Raw genomic sequence first — 22,398 nt, 5'->3', positions numbered from 1 at the left:
TCAGCCGCACGTTCTCATCGACACAAATACCTTTAATCATCTGGATCACTCTGCTGCTGGGTTTGTGCATATTAAATCAGTAATGGCTACAATAATAGACTTTACTGTCAGAGCAGCTCCGTTCAGAATATTATAAAATATATAAGCTTTTAAGATTAAAACCCCATTTAAGGATTTAAAAATCTGTTAAACGTCAACTCTGATTCTCTTTGACTTTTCATGGTTGGTGTATAAAGATACCAAGAACAATCTAGAACATTCTGGTGCTGATCCAGATTACCATGTGGACGGTGTAGATCCAATTAGGAGGGGAATGAGCTGCTTGGAGGAGGTCTGCGCTCTCGGAGCGCTTTTCTCGAGTCAATTGTAGAATCCAAATTTACAAATGACCTCTACCCTTAGAGGGCGCTATTTCGCCATAAAAAACTTTCTAGAGAAAGAAAAAACCTCTGGAAGAAGCACAGACGAAGGATTTCTCTCCCAAGGATGTGCACACATACAATTGATGTTACAAGTGCAGGTACAACAATGACAAAGTCCACGGTGGTTGAACTGAGTCCAGGAGAATGTTATTGAAGAGGTTCCACAGAGGCTGTCCTGGAACCAAACAGTAATCCAGTCCAGGATTTATGGCCTTCTATCTGTTATCCACACACGCATGGTCATATCTGCACCGGACAGCAGCTCACTAGCGGAAGCATCCCAGCTGTGACACCAGGAAGTTGGGAAACTGTAAGGCAGAGCAGCTAAAACAGGAGAAGTGTTCTCTCTTTGTTTTGTTCCAGGCAGAACCTGGTTGCAGCGTTCTGGGTCAGCTGGAGGTCTTTATAGAATCGGTAGCAGACCCTTAATATAAGCAGCAACAACAGTCAAACATGGAAGGGACAAATGTCTGAAGCAGCTTTTCTGCATCATTTTATGACTAAGAATGGCCGATTTTTTAAATTTTGCTTTATGTGGGATTCAAAGGACAGATCCTGATCAAAGGCCACGCCCATGTTTCTTACAGTATTACTGTCTGTTAAGGAGATGTCATCAGGATTACTATGCCATTCAGTGCTGCGTTTCTGAGGTGTGTGGGGGCCAAAGGCAATCATTTCAGTGTTGTCCAAATTGGGCAGCGAGACTTTGAAGGTCATCCACATTTTAATGTCTTTAAGACAGGCCTGAAGTTTAGCTTGTATGTTTGGTTTGACGGATAGAGCTACAGCTCTGTGTCATCTGCGTAGCAGATTTTTTTCTGTGACAAACCCGGAAAGGGTTATTTAGTTATTAATTTATTAATAATAACTTTTTTACTTTTTTTCTGTGAAGAAAGGGTTATTTGGTGGCTGTCTGGAAAACAATAAATGTGCAGCCCCCCCCCCCCCCCTGCCATCGTCACACTTCTCCTGTACAAACTGACCCCGGCCCTCCATCAGAGAAGGAAAACGTTATGTGGCCCTCACAGGAAAACGTTTGGGGACCGATGGCACAAATTGGCAGCTTCGCTCCTGACAGTCTGCCCCAGGGCAGCTGTGGCTAGCAGCCCACCACCACCAAGCATGGCGTGAATGAATAATGCAGACTGTGAAGCATCTTTGGGTGTCCAGAAAAGCTCTAAATAAAACCAACGCACTATTATGATGAGGTTTTTGCACCAGACCTCCCGTTCTCACTCTTTCAGCCATGCTGACTGTTCTTCCTGATGACAGAACTGTGTCTTGTCTGTTTGTCATGAAGACCTGACTTATAATCAATTATAAAATCAAATAAAAAATATAAAATAACAAACAAAGTAAAGATTCAATGTTTTTTTATATCCTCCTGAGACCCAGCCCACCAGTTAGCATGTCCTCTGGAATGGACATGCTAACTGGTGGGCTGGGTCCCAGGAGGATATGTTTTTATTGTCATATTGTCAGAGTTCGTCACAGCCAATCAATCAACCGTCTCGTCTGGTCGTTTCACGCCGGATTCCATTCCTGCCGCACGTCTCTGCGTTTATCCGGACTTGGGACCGGCTCAAGGGAGACCCGACCCTGCGACCTCTGAGGCTGCATTAATAAATATCTGGGGAGGAAATAAGAAAATAAAGAAAGAAATATAACTTACCTGTCTATGAAAAAGGAAATGTTAAAATTGTAAAAATATTATCTGAAATACCTAACAAAACTTTCTTCTTAAAAATAGGATTTGTGAGCGGCGTAGAATCGCCTAATCTCCCGCCCACCCAACCCATCCAGGGCTTCTGACAAATCGGTCTAAAAACATATAATTATTCCTTATCAGCTATAATATCAATTTTGTTGAGGGCCACCAATGTTTACATTGCAAGGCATTCTGGGTGTGCCACCCGACACACACAGAATGCACCCCCCGGGTGTGCCCCCCGACACACCCAGAATGCACCCCCCGGGTGTGCCCCCCCAGACACACCCAGAATGCACCCCCCGGGTGTGCCCCCCGACACACCCAGAATGCACCCCCCGCCTCCCCTGCTCACTGCTGTTGTGGCGTGTAGCAGCGATCTGTTAGCAGCGATGAGCTCCTCTGTTCCGCCTTTGCAGTCTGACCCGCAGCGTCAGCAAAGACGAGAGGAGAGAAGCCAGCGATGGAAAAGGAGACGGAAATCTGGAGGACTAGATTTCGTGTCTCTGGCCTGTGCAGCCGTGCCGACAGAGCTGTAAAGCGCTCCGTTTTATTTCTGCCAGAGTCCATAGTAATTATTAGTTTCATATTAATGTTACAACCCCCAACATAAATATGAAATAAATAATCACCATGGGACTCCGGCAGAAATAAAATGGAGCTCTTTAGATCAGACTCTCTGTCGCCATGGCAGCGCCAGAGACACCAAACACAGCTGACCTCCCGTTGATTTTCATCTCCATCTTCATCTCTGGATTCTTCCTCACTCTCTCGTCTTTGCTGCCGCTGTGGGTCAGACTGAAAAGGCTGACCAGAGGAGCTCATCGCTGCTAACAGATCGCTGCTGTACTCCACAACAGCAGTGAGCTTGGGTGTGACGTCAAACAAAACGGATTTCATAGCTCACGAGAAATCTATTTACTTTTAGATGGATTTGTCAAAACGGTCAGGGATCACTTTCATGTTATGTGAAGGAACACCACAGAAGGGCTAAGCAGTGCTCACCGTTTCTGTTTCTTGTGTGCCCTGTTAGGCAACACAATCGTTGTTGCCTTTGTTCTCAAACATGAAAACATAATGAATTTGGTGCTTCGCTCTCTGTGGCGTTCCTTTATATAACATTAAGAATACTGCTGATTCATTAGACGATGTCTGCATCCCCGTTTCCGCTTGTTCATGCTACATTTTGTGGTTAAACAGTCATGAAAGGAAGGAATCTCTTTTCGAGATTCACAACACAACCTATTTTGATCTAACCACCAACAGTCCGAAACCCTGGATAGTTTGATCCGTGAAATTACACACATATATAATTTTACTTCCTTTGATCTTAAGATCTTTTTGATAGCTCAGGACCTTTGATCTCCATCACCTGTTCTTTGATCAGTGATTGGACAGCTGTGATTGGACAACAGAGACTGGACCTTTTTTTGTATCGACAGGTATCCAGATCTCGGTACCTGGCACTGAGTTAGGTTGGACTGTGATGATGATGATGAATATATTTATTAGATAGAATGTTAGCGTACAAGTACAGTCACACAGTGGCATGTATTACAGTACAAGTACAGTCACACAGTAGCATGTATTACAGTACAAATACAGTCAAACATCCTGTCTAAGAGGAGCATTTCTAAAAAGCCCTTGCGGTCTTGTTTCCGTTGAAAGTCCTTCGTACATAAATCATCGACATTTAACAATACAAATAAAACTAATATTAAATTACTCAATTGGTGCAAAATAAGAATACGTTAAAAATAAATTACTCCACAGATGTAAAATTACAATCAATTAAAAAAACACATAGTATGTACAACGTAGGTGGACAAAAAAAAAAGGGGGGGGGGGGGGATTGATCCGGAGAGAGTCGTGATGACTATCTCCGTTTCTGCCCCCCTGAAATTCAGAAGCATCACTCAGCTTTTGGACAAGGTCAAATAACGGTACAACAGTGTAGAAGAAACCACCTGAGCTGTGCAGGGTGGGAGTAGAAACTGTTTAACATCAACTTTTCAATTCTTCTTTTGTGAGAGCTCATACATACAACTCCAAACAGTCATACAGTCCACAAATATCAAGATGCTCTTCATTGCTGACCCAACATCGCTTTGGAGAAGAGGTTACAGCAGCAGTTGAGTTAAATTGACTTTAAGTACTTTAAGCTGGAAGCAGAGCAATTTAAATTCAATATTTTTTTTATTTCTATATCGCCAGATCACAACAGAAAGCTATTTCAAGGCACTTTGCAGGTGTAGCAGGGAAAGACCTGCAGTGAAAGACAGAACCCAACAAGAGCAAGGAAAAAACTTCCTTTTAATAACAGCCTCTGTGAAGGAGAGTCCAGTATCTGTCTGTCTCTGCTAAATGTTTAGGCCCCCCTGCCATCGTCACACTTTTCCTGTACAAACTGACCCCGGCCCTCCATCAGAGAAGGGAAACGTTATGTGGCCCTCGCAGGAAAAGGTTTGGGGACCCCTGCTTTAAACAAATGTCCTTGAATTTAAACTGAGTAAAAAGCATTTGGGCTGAAGTGACCAGGGGGGTCGTAGGGTCATGTTTTGTATCAGGCTCCACATTTAAAGACGTGAGTTCAGAGGCTGTGGGTGAAGCGATTGTGATGCGGTTGGTGCCTACAGGAGTCCGTGACCCCATGCCCCCCTTCCTCCCTCGAACTGCAAGAACAGGAAGAGGAAGGCCAGCTGGCGGTTTACAAAACATCAGCAGCAGCGTTTTTGACTGGCAGCGGTTGCTGTTCTCGTGTGTGTGCAGTTTCACAGATAAAACCAAGATGGTGAAACCGAGTGGCACGGCGGCAAGAGTCTGCGGTGACAGGCGACGGTTTCACCACTCCTAACCCAACCCGGCTAAACATGAGAGTAAAACCCAGAGTATCCAGAACAAGAAGTGAAGCTTCATACGATTTTAGTTCCGTTTGGAGTAAAGGAAAGCGTAACAATTGATCTGAGGTTTCGTCTCTGCTCGTTTCTTTCTGCCGACTCCGCCCGAGGTTGTGAATCAAGCCTAAGATCTTTACAATCCACCCAGTGTGACCTTTAAATCTGTTCACCCTGCACGTGTGTGTGATCTAGTCGACACGCCCTGGCAGCGAGCAGCTGGGTGTGTGTCTGTACGAGGAGATGAGCCAACCCTCGGGGTGGGCAGGCTTTCCTATATGTTCCAGGATGTGCTAAGACAAGCCCGGGCGGCGAGCGGACTGGCTGTTGTCATGTCTCACAGGTAGGTGCCAAACATCCTCTTAACTCAGGCAGTGAGCTGCCATTGACTTTCTGCACATTGGGAGTGTGTGAAATGTTTCTTATTGAAGAGTTTTCTTCTGCTCTTGAGATTGCAGCGTGTTCCTGGCCGAGGCGAGCCTCGAACCCGCTGCCATTCTTCTTCTTTTTTTCCACCCTGTAAATGTGATGATGAAATCCTGAAGACAAACATCCAGCAGAAGCAGAAGTGACTTTTCTCACGGTCATGTTTCACCAGAACGTTTAACTATACATTACCTTTTTTTTTTTAAATCCGTAATAATAGTTTTTCTCACTTTGACTGAACCTGTGATCAAACGAGCGAACCGCCTGCAGACGTTAACGCGCCGTCCTCCGCAGACCAACGGCAGCATGGACGTGATCATATCTTTGACCCAGCTTTCCTTTCTTTTAAGGAGAACCAGCAGCCATGACAGCATCTGGATCCCAACCCCTCCTCTTCTTCTTTCTCGTCCTCCTCAGCTTCCTGTCATCCTTGTATATTTACAGCTTCTTGGACCCTCAGCAGCAAAGATACCCCCCAGAGGAGTCCCGGCGAAACCTCAGCGTCTTGCTGTGGCACTGGCCGTTTGGCCGCTCCTACAGGCTCGACGGAGACAAATGCCTCGCCCTGTACAACATCAGCCGCTGCTTCCTCACTGACAACACGTCCACCTTCTCAGACGCCGATGTGGTTGTGTTCCACCACCACGAGCTGAACGGGGGTCTGTCCTCCCTGCCCTTGGACCGGGCTCGCCCAGCCTCCCAGCGCTGGGTGTGGCTGTCCATGGAGCCTCCTTCCAACAACGCCAACCTGAGCCGGCTCAACGGTCTCTTCAACTGGACTATGAGCTATAGGCGGGACGCAGACATACCCATCCCTTATGGAAAGACCTTGTTGGGAGCAGGCGGTGGAGGATTCCGGGCGGCTCCGAATCGCTCCTGCCTTGTTAGCTGGGTGGTCAGCAGATACAAGCCCCACCAGGCCCGAGCCGCTGCTTACCAAAGTCTAAAGAAGTATATTCCCATACAGGTCTACGGCAAGTGGACCAGGAGACCCCTGTCAAACAAGAGGCTGCTGCCCACCATAGCCAAATGCTTTTTTTACTTGTCTTTCGAGAACTCTGAGGTGAAGGACTACATCAGTGAGAAGCTGTGGAGGAACGCTTTCCAAGCCGGATCGGTCCCCGTGGTCCTCGGGCCAAGCAGGGCCACCTATGAGGCTCTGGCTCCTCCGGGTTCCTTCATCCATGTGACTGATTTCAAGAGCACAGCCGACCTGGCCGCCCACCTGAGACACGTGGCTGCAGACGGGCAGGCCTACGAGAAGTACCTCCAGTGGCAGCACACCCACAGGATCAAGACCTTCAGCGACTGGAGGGAGCGGCTGTGCCAGATCTGTGTCAGGTACCCGGCGCTACCAGCCAGTAGAGTCTACGACGACCTGGAGAGCTGGGTCTACAGCTGAAAGCGTGCCCCATATCGGAGGGAGGGAGGGAAGGATGGATGGATGGATGGAGGGAGGGAGTGATGGAGGAATGGATGGAGGGATGGATGGATGGAGTGAGGGAGGGAGGGATGGATGGATGGATGGATGGAGTGATGGATGGAGGGAAGGATGGATGGAGGGATGGATGGAGTGATGGATGGAGGGAGTGAGGGAGGGATGGATGGAGTGATGGATGGAGGGAAGGATGGATGGAGTGATGGATGGAGTGAGGGAGGGATGGATGGATGGAGGGATGGAGTGATGGATGGATGGAGGGATGGAGTGATGGATGGAGGGATGGAGGGATGGATGGAGGGATGGATGGGATGGAGTGATGGATGGAGGGATGGAGTGATGGATGGAGGGATGGAGGGATGGATGGAGGGATGGAGTGATGGATGGGGGAATGGATGGGATGGAGTGATGGATGGAGGGACGGATGGGGGGATGATGGGATGGAGGGATGGATGGATGGAGTGATGGATGGAGGGATGGATGGGGTAATGGATGGGATGGAGTGATGGATGGAGGGATGGAGTGATGGATGGAGGGATGGGATGGAGTGATGGATGGAGGGATGGATGGGGGATGGATGGGATGGAGGGATGGATGGAGTGATGGATGGATGGATGGAGTGATGGATGGATGGAGGAAGTGATGGATGGAGGGAGTGATGGATGGATGGAGGGATGGATGGAGTGATGGACGGAGGGATGATGGTACTCGTGGCAGCAGCAACTCATCTGTTCTTCTGTCGTGTGCGAGCAGGCGGCTGAAGCTCCTCCCTCAAACCCTTTTTTTAGTCTTCACACTTCTGGCCCTCGTGAGGAGGCTGTCAGTGCGAGCAGTCTGTGTGAGCAAGTGAACGCATCACCACCTCGTGCACGAGCGGAACCCTGACGCGACCGGCTGGATTTAAGTGCGAGATTAGCGTGAAGCCCATCATCATGACATCATCAGCGCGTGGGTCAAACATGAAAGGCATGAAAGCAACATCTGTTTCAGTTTCAGTTGGAAGTCCTCCCCACTGTTTAGCTCAGCTTCCACTCTGGAGGAGAGGGGGGGGGGGGCACTGTGGGTCATCACGGCCGTGTTACACCAGCAGGGGGCCCCGGAACCTCCACACGACAGCGATGAGTTTCCACGGGATTACACAAAATCCACTGGATTATTTATTGAAGCTTTGGTGAAAGGAAAAGGAAACAGACGGAGATGACGGGAAGCTCCCAGGAAATGCGTTTTCCCTCCTCCTGCAGTGTTTTTCAGGTCTAGTTTGACTCAAAGACGAGTCAATCCATTTCCACAGAGTTTTGTGATGCGAGGGAAGAGCAGATTAAATCCCAAAACAACGCACACGTCAGAATCACACACTCGAGTGTGTTCGTAGAAACAGGAAAAGCTTCGCCTCATCCTGGTTTACATTCAAAGCCAACGCATCTGAAGAGAAACGCTTCCTGCCACACGTGAATGAGAATAATCCTAATCTGAAGAGCTGTCAAACAGCTATTTAAATAAAGTTTCATTCAATGGAAATGTGATGCAGCTGCTGAAATAAATTCCACTAATCTCTGTTGGCCTGGAGGAATAATCTCGAATGAATTTGGATTACTACAGATTAGAACTACTTCCTGTCAGTCCCAGTCGCGCGCGTGTGTGTGCGTGGGGGTGTGTGTGTGTGTGTGTGTGTGTGCGTGTGTGTGTGCGTGTGCGGGCTGGGCCTCATCAGAACTATTTCGTCTGAATAAATCCCAACTGCTTAAGAACAGGAAATGGAAAAGAAAAACGACGTCACGCCAAACGTTTCCCCCGATAGAAAGATTTATTGGATCTTAGCTGCGGTGCAGCCGCACGCATGCTAACCGCGGCGGCGAAGAAGTTCTGAAAACTGTTATCAGTCAGCTGGCCCGGGTGGCTCTGTGCCCTTCATCACGCCCACTCGTCATCGGACGGTTTCTGGCCCGCTCAAATGTAAAACCAGCGACAGTAAATGAGCGGCGAGCCGAACGCTTTTATTTTCATTGAGCATCTTTTTCGGTGACGACTGTAAACGAATGTTTTGGAACGTCTCGGGGACGTAAACATCTAATTGGACGAAACGCACCAATCGGAGCCCTTCGGTCAATGATTGCACGTCCCACGTCTCCGGGACAGTTTGTCCTCGTATATATTTTGGGTTGATCATATCGATCAGCGCTATCGGAATCAACGTTTTTGACTGGATCGATCACACAATCGATACGAAATAATAAACGACGCTCCGCGACTGAAGCTCTCTTCCGATGCAGGTTTGACGTGACGAAAGGTTCGTCTCCGCCCTCTCCGCCGTACACAACACACTTATATCCTATTACATACAGTAACATACGTATCCATCTGTTGTGCAGCGTCTTTTCCACGCCTGTAGGAACGACTGTGGAACAGCAAGGAGACACACACACACACACACACACCTTTCCTGTACATGTTAGCAGCTATATGCAGATCACCAAGCCATGGGGTCAGACCCCGCATGGACACGCTCGGCTTCAGACTTCTAGGTCAACTTTCAAATTCCTTTGAAATCATTCTCTCTCTCTCTCTCTCTCTTTTTATTTTCTGTACCAAGTTTGCAAAAGAAACTTGTAAGACCGTTAAATGCATATCGACTCTTCAGGCATCATCAAGTCATGCATAGAGGAGCTAGAGTGGGAACACGATGGCTACGTAGCAGGTTAGAAAGGTGGCGGGGGCTGGCCGGGGGGGGGGGGGGGGCATATTAAAAATCACGGTTTTTTTTAAAAGTTACTTGAACCACAGCCTGCAGCAATAAATCAGAGACATGTGGAGCATTCAGGGACCGAGGACAGGGATCATTCTACACATCTATCAGTGAACCAGCAGGCCGCTCTAAAACACAGGCTATATTCAACATGCACATCTGCTACAGGACAGAAGTCATCTTGAGTGTGTGTGTGTGTGTGTGTGTGATGGGGGGTGTTATAGCATAAAAAGAGCATTGTGGCTACAGAACAGGAGAAAGTGGTCCCAGATTCAGTTCCATCGCCTGTGAAGCCCTTCAAATGTCCGTGAAGGCATCATCCCGTCCGTTAAAGGGGTCCGACTGACACACACACACACACACACACACACGCACGGCCAGTGTGTGCGTGTGCATCCAGGGTGTGAAATGCCTCGGCGTGCAGGTTTACTTGTGGAACCTCTGGAAGTAAAGGGTGGAGTCGTCAAACAGCGGGTTCTTCACCTCCATTTCGCCCGTCTAAAGAGAGACAGGAGACGTTAGAGAGCCCCGCGGTAGCAGCGTCCTCATCGTGATGTCCCGTAGCACACGTTGACACGGCGGAGTGCGTGGCAGACACGTGCACTCTGGAGGCAGAGATCTGCTTCCTGTCGCGTTTGAACCCCGGCGGCGAGACCTTTAGCCTTTAGCCTTTATTCATTTGGCTTCCCCCCCCCCCCGTCTGACGTAGCTACAGGCTACCGTCCCAGCGCCTCGCTTACAGCACAACACGCAGTACATGCATGCGCAGTACGCGTTGCGACCCTACGCATAACACCGAAGCTAATAATAGCCAGCCGACTCACCGGTGCCAGTCCTGGACACTCGTACACCGTGAAGTCGCCATCGTCGTTCTCTTCGTCTGTCGACGCGCCCGACTCGGGAACCTTGGGTTCGTCCCTGCGTCTGCAGAGTCACAAACAAAGACTCAGCTGTGTTGGCGAGGGGTGAGACGGCGGCGAGCGTGTCCGGGCCCCGCGGGGGGGACTCACCTCTCCAGGGACAGCATCTGCTGCTTCTGGTGCTGGTAGTGGTACATTTGGGCACTCTGGGCCAGCTTCTTGTCCCCGGGCTGCAGAACCCCCGAGGGGGGAAAGGGAACAACACAACATCACTAGTCTGCATCCGCTACAGCTGGTTTTCACACATGGGACGGGGAACGTCATCTGTCCCTCTGGGGGACAGACATAGTACTGTTATCGTGCCTGGTTCTACCAAGCAGGAGACAAACACGTCCATGGAACGCAAAAAGCCTCAAAAAGCATCCGAGACGTGACTTCACATTCGTTTTTGATTACAATTTTTAAATTGTTACGATACAATAGTTTTCACAACTCAGTCGAATTTATTTGAAATATCACCCAAATGGGTCGCTTTTATTTATTTATACAAATTCTATTGTTTACATTGTTTTCTGCCTTTTTTGTACCGAAAATGAACCGAACCAAAATTACATTTTAGCGTACCGTTGCACCCCTCGTTGTGTACAAATGGTCCTCGTATAACGTCGTACTCGTTTAACGACGACTCAAAGTGTTGCTGCAGCCTATCCCAGCTTTTCTACGGGCGAGGGACCGGGCACACCCCGGGAACGTCGCTGTGTTGACATTCGGAATGTTTCCAGCCGACCGCTTTCTAAATGCTTTCCGTCATGTCACCATCACTTTTTAGATCGAGGCCGTTTCCTTTCACCCGATGAAGGATTTTAGTGATGAGACATCGACATCTTACTTTACTACGCCGAGATGATGTTAGGACTGTCCTCAAAAGGCGCATAGAAATACTTAACACCAAATATTTATATATTGTTCTGGCTTTCCAACACATTCTTTTCTTGCGTGTGAACGTAGTTTTCCGGTTGAACTGACTGAATCCTAACATAAACAAGCGGATGAAAACACTTCCTGTTTAATCTGGCTGACCAATCAAAGGCTTGGCCTTCACTTTCCTGATGACGACTTCTTACATCTACTTTGGAGTCATCGTTCGACTCACCAAACAGTCGAAGGTCGGGGCTCTCAGCAGTCCGTATGCAGCGTAGTCCGCCTTCTGGGTGAGACCAACGCCTTTCTGCAATCTGGACAGAACACGCCAACTGACTGACAGCAGAACCTCCAGACACAGAGTTGATATTCTTCTTCTACCGGGACGACAGCAGAGAGGGTCCAACGCAGGCATTGGCAAACCCAGGCCCGGGGGCCGCCATATCCATCCCTCCCTTTTTAATCCGGCCCGCCAAACTTGTCCAAATTATATCATTAAATAAAATTGTATTATAATTAAACCTCATTCATTCGACCTTTTCCCTGTAATGCTACCTGTAAGAGGCCAAATCCTTTCATGCAATAGCTTTCATGTGTCATTTATATTAGCTCACACAAATACTCCATCCATCTGTTCTCGGTCCGGCCCCTCTGTCAAATTTTAGAACCTATTGTGGCCCGCGAGTCAAAAGGTTTGCCCACGCCACAGAGGTGAATTATGGGAAATGTAGGCTATGTCCACCTCCTGTAGCCAAAACCTCTCACAGACGTCACAACAGGACTTATATTCACTATTACATTAGTGGAACATCCTGTTAAAATGATGACCAAAATGCACCGTAATGCAAATTTATGTTAGTTAATATCAATAACATTATTATCTCGAATCTGTGATGGGATGTAACTTAAAAAGGCCAAATCACCTCATTAAAACATTAAATATATCCGTTTCCTTCTGATGATAAACTGATTATATTTGACCTGGTTCGGTTTCATCAAATGAAACAAACCACCGGTAAATCAAAGCAAATTCTCTTCTGGCATTGTTTCTGCACAAACTACTTATTCTAATCAAGTGCATTGCCAATACATTAATCAACACATATAACTCGTTTTTAATTAGTCCTAAATTCAAGCTGTTTGCAGTTTGGCTGGATAAAGGATTGTTCAGTTGGACCTTACCTGACCCAACACACTCCCGCTACAACCAGAGCCATCGACGCCGCCACGATGCAGACGCTGCTCACCACTGAAAAAAAACGCATGCAGACCGTCAGAGGGAGAAAATGCTGTCGGTTCCCGTCAGAAGAAGACATGACGCCTGGAGGGAGCCTCTGGAAGTGTGGCCGAAGCCGAGCGCAGAGCCGTGAGAGGCCGCGTCTGCAGCAGTGATGACATCACTGGAGGGAGGCGGAACTAACCGACAGCAACAGATGATGCTCTGTGGCGAGTCCCGAGATGTCAGAGCGTGAACTGCTAAAATCTCTCGAGACAGAAGATCATTTTACTAAACTGACCTACAATTTTGCAGTCAGCTGATCAATAAAACTGTCCGAGCTTATTTACTGGTAAATGAGATGCAGTTTTTCTTCTAAGCACTACTGAACCAATAATCAAAACCAATAATGTAATACTTTCATTCAAAGTATTTCAGGTAACGAGAGACGTACTGATGAAGACGCGGTCATTAGCGGGGTACGGGAGGATGATGGGGCCCCTGAACGGGGCCGGCGTGTGATTGGTGCTGGTGAAGGGGACGCTCTGGCTTGGGGGCTGCTCAGTGGCAGAAGACAGGAGATGGCCGGGGCCGGGGCCGGGCACAGGGAGCTGCTTGGATGCAAGGTTTGAGACATCCTGGAGGGGCGGAGCTAAGGTAAAAAAAAAAAAGTCTGAGTCATTACGTCAGCAGGGAAAACTCAAACACGGGTGCAATAGCGGCTTCTGCAGTACCTGGAAGCCTGGTCTCAGTTCTCTGTTTGCTGATGACGGCAGACAGAAAGTCGATCTCCTGATCCAGCTCAGGGGAGGCAATCTCCTTACCTGGGGGGGGGGGGGGGCACAGCAGTTGCAGTAATGATAGTATTAGCAGGAGTAGAATCAGTCCTGGAACTGAATGAGGACGATAGGAATGTTGAAACTGCACCAGTTCTATCGCTGCTGATCAAAGAGCACGGAACCTCTAGAAACTCTAGAGTCAAGCGTTCAATCAGAACCAGGAGAAATGGAATTCCTGCTTCATGGGATTAGGAAGGATGGATAATGGAAACCGGTCAAAGAAATCCTTTTAATAGGAAAATATATTTATTTATTTATTTTGAATAGGCAAATCACTGATTTACTGAGAATAAGAAACATATTGATCTAATCTAATCTAACGCCTGACTAACCATCCTCAGTGTGGCAGAGCCACCAGGAGGATGTGGAGGAACAGCGCAGGTCACCCCCCCCTGATTCATCCCACATTCACCCAGTCACTATCACGCCTCTACAGTGAGGAACGCAGAGACTCATCAGGATGATCGGTTCGTGAACTACGACTCATGCTGCTGATCGACGCGGAGGGAAGCTGGAAGTCTTTGTAGGAGGAAGAGCGCATGATGCTGGTGCTCGACCGCAGCGGTCCCCAACCTTTTTCCTGCCACGGACCGGTTTCATTTCATGCCAGGGCAATTTTTTCGCGGACCGGAGGGGTAATTAAAAATTCAGTTAAAAAGAGGAATATGATTTTACCAATAAACTTTATATTATGCACTTGCAATAACTATTAAACAAGTATTACACCAATATCTACTCACCATTCATTGTGGTCTCAATAATTCCTTCTGTCCTTCATGTTCACGTTTTTTTGTTTCATAAATTCCACATTCTTGTCTTTTAATCAGGGTTCTTGGTCTCTGTGCCGAAGCAGATTTGACCCCTTCATTGGTTAACGAAGCTAATCAGCTGTTGTTGATTAACCCGAGTTTTAAGTCTGACTCCCGGTTTGTCTGTTAAAAGAAGTTTTCTTTTCTTCCTCTTCTTCTTCCTCCTCAGTTGGACTTTCCCATTAGCAAAGAAGCTCTCCAAAGACGTTTGTTTTTTTAATTTAATCTTCACTAGTTTACGTCTGTTTTTAGTAACGTATCACGTAAAGGATGAAAATTCGCATGCGAATGTTACGTTGGAGAAAATCCGGTCGTTTTTCAAAATAAAACACCTTTTAGACGCTAATAATCGATACAACGGAAATTGTAAACAGTTATTCTTTCTGTGCGGCCCGGTAACAAATGCCTCACGGACCGATACCGGGCCGTGGCCCGGTGGTCGGGGACCACTGCTCTAGTGCACCAAATGTTGACCTCCAGCCAGAGGCCGGATCAGGTGACCCGGTACTGAACGCCTAGTCCCGCCCAAGACTTGCCTTTGACTGGCTGAGCAGGACGCCTCCTCCTGACCACACAGCGGCCATGGGCGTTCTCCACCAGGGGGCGCAGACAGGGCCCGCAGTGCGAGCCACCCGGCTGACAGAAGTTCCGTCCGGCCCGGGCGCAGTCTAAACTCCGAGGGCACAGATGAGAGCCTGTGGACAAAGACAAAGACAAAGACAAAGACACAACCTCCTGAAACGCTGCCATGGAAGAGTCTAAAATGTTATTGTACATTTCAGAAAATATTGTGTTTGTGATTCATATGGCCGACGACTGAAAAGCTAAGATGAAGCCGCCACTTCACAAAGCTTCCAGCTTAGCTTAGCGCAAACCGCTAGTCAATCAAAGAGAACAACATTTCACATCTTTAGACCATTTTCAGTTTTTGGATTGAGACGGTTGTCATGGTAATAAAGATGAAATCAGCCTGCTTGTGCCGCCGATGCTGCACCTTTAGCCTCGCCGCCACCCAGCATCCACCTGGGCTTCCAGAAGTTTTCTCATCACACCTCAAGTATCCACATAATGTGCATATAAACATATAAGCCTATCTGAGGTCTGCTGTAATAATAATCACTTCAATCCTGTGATTGATCATTGATCATTTTCTCCACCATCTCTCCTTCTCACACAGGTAACGACTGAAAGGTCGCAGCGCTCGAGTCAAACACACGAGACACGGCTGCCCCTCTCTTCAGGCCTCCCGTCCAACGCTCGCCGTTTGACTGTCCCAGAAGCCCTGCCGGGACACGCGTGAGCGGTGAGTTTGACACGTTCAGCAGCGTCTCTGAAGCAACACGAGTGAAACAGCCGTTCAGAAGGAGCGGCTCGTGGGACGCCTCCTGTGCAGGCCGTCACTGCTCACTGCTGCCGGTTTCATCACACCCCAAGAGACGCTCCACAGGTTCCCTGCTCTGGAGCATCGAGCAAACTCAAGACTAAAAATAATGTTTCTTATATAATGAGATTCTAACTGTCAACAGCAGCGAACGCTACCGCGAGAGCAAGTCACTGACCATATGCATCAAATTAAAACTACGCTAAAGTACAAAAGTCACCAACAGTTGTGATTTCCACCCATCACATCCCTGCAGAACTCAGCGGCACCACGGCGTCGCTGAAAATGCTGCCCTGCAGGGAGGATCTGCCGCACTTGTTGCTGTGGTGCAACAGTGCGACCGTTTATTTCATGGTTACCGCGTGACATTTTGCGCACCAGCGTGCCGGGACCCACTCGGCTCGGAATGGACTCGAAAAGATTCCCGAAATATCAATATTAATCTCTTTAGCTTCTTCATCAGAATCGCTCGTCTCCGCCGCAGGGACCTAGACTGGTTGCCATGACGACTGCCATGGCAACTGAAGGCTTTGTGACGTCAGCAAGGGGGGTGAGTCACCACACAGTTGCACAAGTCAAGGATGGATAGTTTGTCTCAGGCTGGAGTGGGGGAGGAGGGGGGGGGGGGCACAGGGATAACAAAATGCACGAGGAAATGTGACAGAAATAAACACAATGCTACGCACTGAAAATAGAGACACTCCAACGCGCCGTGAAATTAACTTCAAAGCGTGCTACAAAGGAAAAGTCCCGCGCAGCCATGCCGAATAAGTCAAAGCTCTCCTCAGCCACCGTTCTGCTACTCTGCCCTCTAGAACGCTTCTAGAATCACCCTTCTGGCAGTGGAGCAGCGATCAAACTGTCCACCTCATCCTGCCCTTGGAGACTTTACACGAGCCCCGGATAATCCATGCAAAGCTTTACGCCGGGACGACGGAGAGCCAGGTTTGCCCTGGGACAGGAAGCTGCCCCGTCTCTGGGATGGAGCAGCTGCATGGAGCCAGTCCCGAGCCAGAGGAGCTGGAACCCCTAGCGGTCTGAAGTGCCTCAGTAATGGCAGGATTTGCATTCGTCCACTGCAGGTCTGTAATCTGAGCCCAAAGTCGAACACAAAAACGACTGGGGTGAAAATATTGATTTGACCACCCCAAAGGAAGCTGAACAGTAATTGTCATTGTGACAAAACCTGCTGCAAAGAGCAACTGTGAAAACCCTCCGGTTTTTAAACCGACTGCAGGGCAGCTTCATTAAGGCCAATCAAAAAGCTCGCAAAGTGCATCAGAGCTCTCATTGCTCTGAGCAAGCCCGACATCCGTCAGAACTCTCTGAGCCTCGATGACCTTCCCCAGTGTCAAATACAGTCTCAAGTCAGTTTCCTAGCAACCCTGTGTCCTGTGCTTAATGATAGAAGAGTCCTCCTCTCTTCCACTTCCTCTCAAGGTTCAACCGGATGCTGTCCAAACGGGTTTGGCAGCTTCGGGCTTTGCTGTTAGATAAATTCCTTTTCGAAATTCCTCCATTTTGGATGGCTGCCGAAAGGAACGACGGTTAAAGATGTATTTATATTACAGCTCGATTTTGACACATGGGTCTGAAGCGAAATTGAGAAACATCACATGATCTTATTTGGTTGGGGTAGAGCTGAGCAGTTCATGAGGCAGATCCTGGTGCTGTGACCTCGTCCTGGTGCCGTGACCTCATCATGGTGACATCAACAGAGTGTGCGTTTTACCCCGGGTTAGCGATGCAGCAGTTGCTTATTGGCCTTGTTATAACCTCGGAGTGCTTTCTGGTTTTAAAAGTGTTCCTTTGGCATCCAGGGCCAGGATGTCCCCTTTCCTTCCTGTCTTCACTAAGACCTGTTGGTTGTCTGATGGACACCAGAAAAGACAAGTGTCTGATCAGGACAGGTCCTACTAATATTCCTCAACACAGTCCAGTATTCATGTAAATACTGCCAGTACCTGAGATCCTGCTGCAGCTGCCTCCGTCATCGACAGCTCGGCGGACTCACAAGAGCACCTGTGCTTGTGATGGGGGGGGTGGGGGGGTGCAACGTCGGGTCACACAAGTTAAAGCCCCCCCCACCCCCAGACCGACATACGGATGGACAGCTGGCCACTCAGCCATTGGTTAATAGGAGAGCTCCCAGGGCGAGAGAGGATCACTGCTAATAGGTCACAGCGAGTGATACTGCTGGACGCACCACTCACCGCTGGTCACCCCCCCCCCCCCTCCCCCCTCAAATCCATTATAGCAGTGAGTCATAACCAAACTCAGGATTAATAATGCACAGATCAATTTGTCACAATATGTGATGGATTAGTAAAATACTTTCTGCTCGGGGGCTCTTGAAGGGTTTTAAGAAAGGAAAATGACTGCATAACAAGTAGATCTTTACCGTAGGAGGAACCTCCACAGTGTCCGTCAGTATCTGGAGGGGTTTAGGTGCTTTTAACCCCGCCTAGAGGCTACTGGGCCTTTGTTCTGCTCAGACACAGAGGGAGCCGTCATTTGGGTCCGGTTGGGTCCGGTTGGGTCCGGTCGAGCAGAGCGGCAGCGGCGGCGGCCTCCTCCACACGATGACGCAGGACTTAATCAGATTATGCTTTGGCCCATCCGGTGACGGCAGCCAGCGCCGAGGCTCAGACAAGCCGCCTCTCAGCGAGTGGACTTGAGGACAGGGTCTCATCCAGGGCGCCGTCCTGCGGCTGGTGCCGCGCCTCCGTGCGGACTTGGATGATCACGCGCCGCGCTGCAGGTTATGCTTGGACCCAATTCATCCGACGCACCGATGCCGCTCGCTGCAGGAAAAACGGTCGCCACGGAGAGGGTTGCCGTGGAGCTCGACTGCTCAAAACCCATTAGCGAGACAATTTGTTTCACAGGCTGGGTTCACCACAACACTGGTGTTTGTGTCCAGACAAGCCCCGCCCCATTCCAGCCCAGTCTTCTCTCATTTTATTTTAATGTTAATAAATGTCATCATTTAATAGTTTCAATGAAGTAAGTTAATGAGAAAGCCTTTATAAACCTCACTCGTGTCATTTTCTCTACCAAGGAGGCGATGGTTTCACGGGTTGGTTATTTCTGACAGCTACCCCAAAAATACTCGAATTAATCGGGAGACATTCTGGAACTCTCCCAATATCGGCTGCTGGAAATCAAAATTCAAGAGTTATTCCAGCAACAATGGGGAAAAAGACGCTCCTGCTTGGGGATCATCACTATGGATTAGAGCGCCTGTAATCGGTTGCAGACCCATGCAGCTCATTGAAAGAAACTGAAACCGCTTCACGGACACATCCGGCTACGATGCCAGTCATTCAGAATAGTTGAGCTAGCAGCAGAAAACGAGCCTCGTCTGCCGAGTAAAGGAACTCGGCCGGAACTGGAGGTGATCCTGAGGTGATCCCGTTCATCTGGACGTGATCCCGTTCACCTGGAGCTGATCCTGTCCATCTGGACATGATCCCGTTCACCTGGATGTGATCCCGTTCACCTGGAGGTCACCCTGTTTATCCAGGTTGGCGTTGAGCCCCCCCCCGCGCAGCTTTGACAGCTGGAATGTGTTTCCGAGTTCGACCAGACTGACCTTTGATAACAGACTCTCACACCAACATTCCCTCCGACACACGCTGGAAACGTGTTCCATCCACTGAATCCTCCATTCCCCCCCCCCCCCCCGCAGCCTAACGGCTCCCACGCCATCACACCCGGGCGCGTCACGCGTCAGCACGCCACAGGGTGTCCCACCGGGAGCTCGTCTTTCTGGAACCTCAAAACATCACTTTTACTCTTTTATGGAAACGTATCTAATGTGTAACTATGGAAACGGGGAGAGAGACAATTTAATCACCAATTCATCTCTAAATAATAAAAGGCACAATTCTGTGGTAATTTCGTTACAGCAAATTGTTTTCACAGCTTTTTCACCACCATTGCCCCCTGTTGGTCAGCAAACCCCCCCCCGCATTCAGGTCTGTACGGTTCCGACCACATCCAGACTCACTATGAGAAGCTAGGTGCTAAAAAGGACACTTTCTCTTTCACACCTGTATCTACTGTTGATGTGCTAAAACAACTAATTACCCTTCAACCTAACAAGGCCACAGGCCTCGACAACATACCCACCCGGTTCCTCAGAGACGCAGCCGTCTCTATCGCCCCCCGTGGTAACCCATCTGATAAATGTATCCATCAATCAGTGCCACGTCCCACAGGAATTCAAGACGGCGCGGGTTATCCCTCCGTATAAAAAAGGAAACAAATTAGAACCTGGCAACTACCGCCCTGTTTCCATCCTTTGCTCCATCTCAAAGGTCATGGAGAGAATAATCCAGGAGCAAATCAACCGCTACCTCGCCGAGTATAACCTGCTCTTTGAATTCCAATCGGGCTTCAGAACATCCCACTCCACTGACACGTGCCTCATATATCTGACCGACTACATTAAGCGTGAAGTAGACTCGGGCAAATACTGCGGCATGGTCATGCTGGACCTCCAGAAGGCCTTTGACACGGTCAACCATTCAATCCCATTGAATAAACTAGGGGCGATTGGGTTTGATAGCACATCAACAAACTGGATGAAATCGTACCTAGAGGGACGAGAACAAATGGTGGACATAAACGGAACCTTGTCCTCGTCCCTCCCGGTGAGCTGTGGGGTTCCTCAAGGCAGCATTCTAGGGCCGTTACTGTTCCTCCTATACATTAACGACATGAGTGCTGCCTGTAACTGCAATAGACAGACAGCCCCCCCCCCCCCCCAGGAGGCTGCTCTCTTCCATTCATTCATGCTGAGTCGGGCTGGTCCAGAGGCTGCAGGCCTTTTAATCTGACCTCCTTCGCATCACAATAAATAATCTGGAACCGTTTTATAAACTCCTCCAGAGAAAGTTAGCTCGGATACGAGACGAGGACAGAAAACACGATGAGCTGAGCGCCAGAGACGAACCCACGCAGCAAAAAGAAGCACGGCCGAGTGATGGCATGAAGGACGCAGCATCAGCATCCCTGCTGGAGGAGGACCGCCGGTGTCCCCGCTGATGGAGGACCGCCGGTGTCCCCGCTGAAAGAGAACCGCCGGTGTCCCCGCTGAAAGAGGACCGCCGGTGTCCCCGCTGATGGAGGACCGCCGGTGTCCCCGCTGACGGAGGACCACTGTCCCCGCACGCAGCATCAGCATCCCCGCTGAAAGAGGACCGCCGGTGTCCCCGCTGAAGGACCGCCGGTGTCCCCGCTGAGGAAGGACCACCGGTGTCCCCGCTGACGGAGGACCACCGGTGTCCCCGCTGCGGGACACGAGGCGCGGCTGGCGGCGTCCCCTTACCTGTCAAGCAGGCGACCGGCGCCAGCAGGGCCGCAACCACCGCGGCCTGAAGGAGCAGCGGGGCCCGCATCCTGGCCCGCATCCTGGCCACAGCTCCGAGGACTGACGGGGGACACGGAGGCCGACGGAAGGAGGAGCAGCAGGAGGAGAAGTGTCGGTGCTGCTCATTCCCCCATCGCCCGGTGAGCAGGCACGGGAGGACGATCAGAAGAGACCGAGCAGCGAGCAGCGGATTCGGGCGCCGACCGTCCGGATCCTCCGGAGGATTTACCGCAAGGTGTCTGTCCACCGAGGGACCGGAACATGGACGCAAGCCGCCGACTGGCTGATTGATTGAGATGCTTACAGCTGAGCTGGAGCGGTGCGACGTCGGTCTGTGACGTCACCACGCTGCTCCTCCTCTTCGCTGCCTGCCTGCGGGCGTTTCGGTGCAGCAGAGATGCCCCCGTTTTCAGAAAGAAAACGTCACACAATGTTTAGAGAGAATTATCTTCTCTTAATCCTTGTGTTGGAAAGAACTTGATTTGATTTGTGTTCAAATAATTCATATAAATTACAAGAGGGCAGAATGAATGAATGAATGAATGAATGGATGAATGAATGAATAAATAAATGAATGAATGAATGAAGCCAACGCAGGAACGTCGCTTAAAGGGAAATGTCTTTTATGTTTGGTGCTTTGGTGCCCTCTGCTGGTGCATCGGTAGATTGCATGGACTGGGGATCCGGCTCTGTTCTTAATTGGACATTTTTTAAGCGTATTTCCACATAAAACAGGACTTAGTAGACAATTTGTGGACCAGCTTAAGAGATAAATTGTACTTTTAGGGAACAGAAAATGGGTTTATGACATTTTCTGTGACTTTATGGTGGATCTTATGGAGAAATTATAGAATTTAGTAACAAGTAAAGCAGCGTAGTCAAAGTCCAACAAACGTTCAAACAATGTAATCCAGAACAAACAGCCTGAGGAACAGCTGTGGCCTCCATCACGCACACACACACACACACACAGCCAGGAATGAACAGATCTGCATTTATCCCTTGTGCTATTGATTAATGTACCTTTATTATTATTTAGAGCCCATCGTTTTTCTGTTTATTTCAGATCTAAAGAATATATTAATATATTATTGTCACTGTAATTAAACTCCAAGGTCGTTTGTGTAATATGATATGATGTGAATCTGAATAATGACGCATTCGCCCAGTTATAAAAAAATAAAAACATTAAATTAAATTCAAATAAGAAATTAGACAAACATGATATTAAGAAGAGCGTTTGATCTATTTCTGTTGAAGCTCCATGTTACGTCTCAGCGTCCTTCTGTAAAGTTACTTGTTGGAAATGAGGAATAAATAGGAATCCTATTTAATCTTTATTCCATTGCGAGTCTCTGATCATC

General features: G+C 48.9%; 2 protein-coding genes across 2 annotated transcripts; one reads left to right on the top strand and one right to left on the bottom strand.

Moving 5' to 3' along the window:
• Positions 1–5,814: 5,814 nt before the first annotated feature.
• Positions 5,815–6,852, top strand: zmp:0000001132 (alpha-(1,3)-fucosyltransferase 7). Its single transcript, XM_068738661.1, has one exon. It carries the CDS (start codon positions 5,815–5,817, stop codon positions 6,850–6,852), a length of 1,038 nt encoding a protein of 345 aa, XP_068594762.1.
• A 3,205-nt stretch (positions 6,853–10,057) lies between these two features.
• On the bottom strand, positions 10,058–21,062 carry npdc1b (neural proliferation, differentiation and control, 1b). Its single transcript, XM_068760919.1, has 9 exons — positions 20,993–21,062; positions 14,813–14,971; positions 13,363–13,452; positions 13,083–13,280; positions 12,595–12,661; positions 11,645–11,726; positions 10,642–10,721; positions 10,456–10,555; positions 10,058–10,129 (listed from the first exon to the last, which is right to left on the bottom strand). Exons 1-9 carry the CDS (start codon positions 21,060–21,062, stop codon positions 10,058–10,060), a joined length of 918 nt encoding a protein of 305 aa, XP_068617020.1.
• Positions 21,063–22,398: the final 1,336 nt, after the last annotated feature.

Source organism: Brachionichthys hirsutus, chromosome 4, assembly GCF_040956055.1.
Source record: "Brachionichthys hirsutus isolate HB-005 chromosome 4, CSIRO-AGI_Bhir_v1, whole genome shotgun sequence".
Taxonomy (NCBI): domain Eukaryota; kingdom Metazoa; phylum Chordata; class Actinopteri; order Lophiiformes; family Brachionichthyidae; genus Brachionichthys; species Brachionichthys hirsutus.
This window is presented reverse-complemented; position numbering and strand designations above follow the sequence as displayed.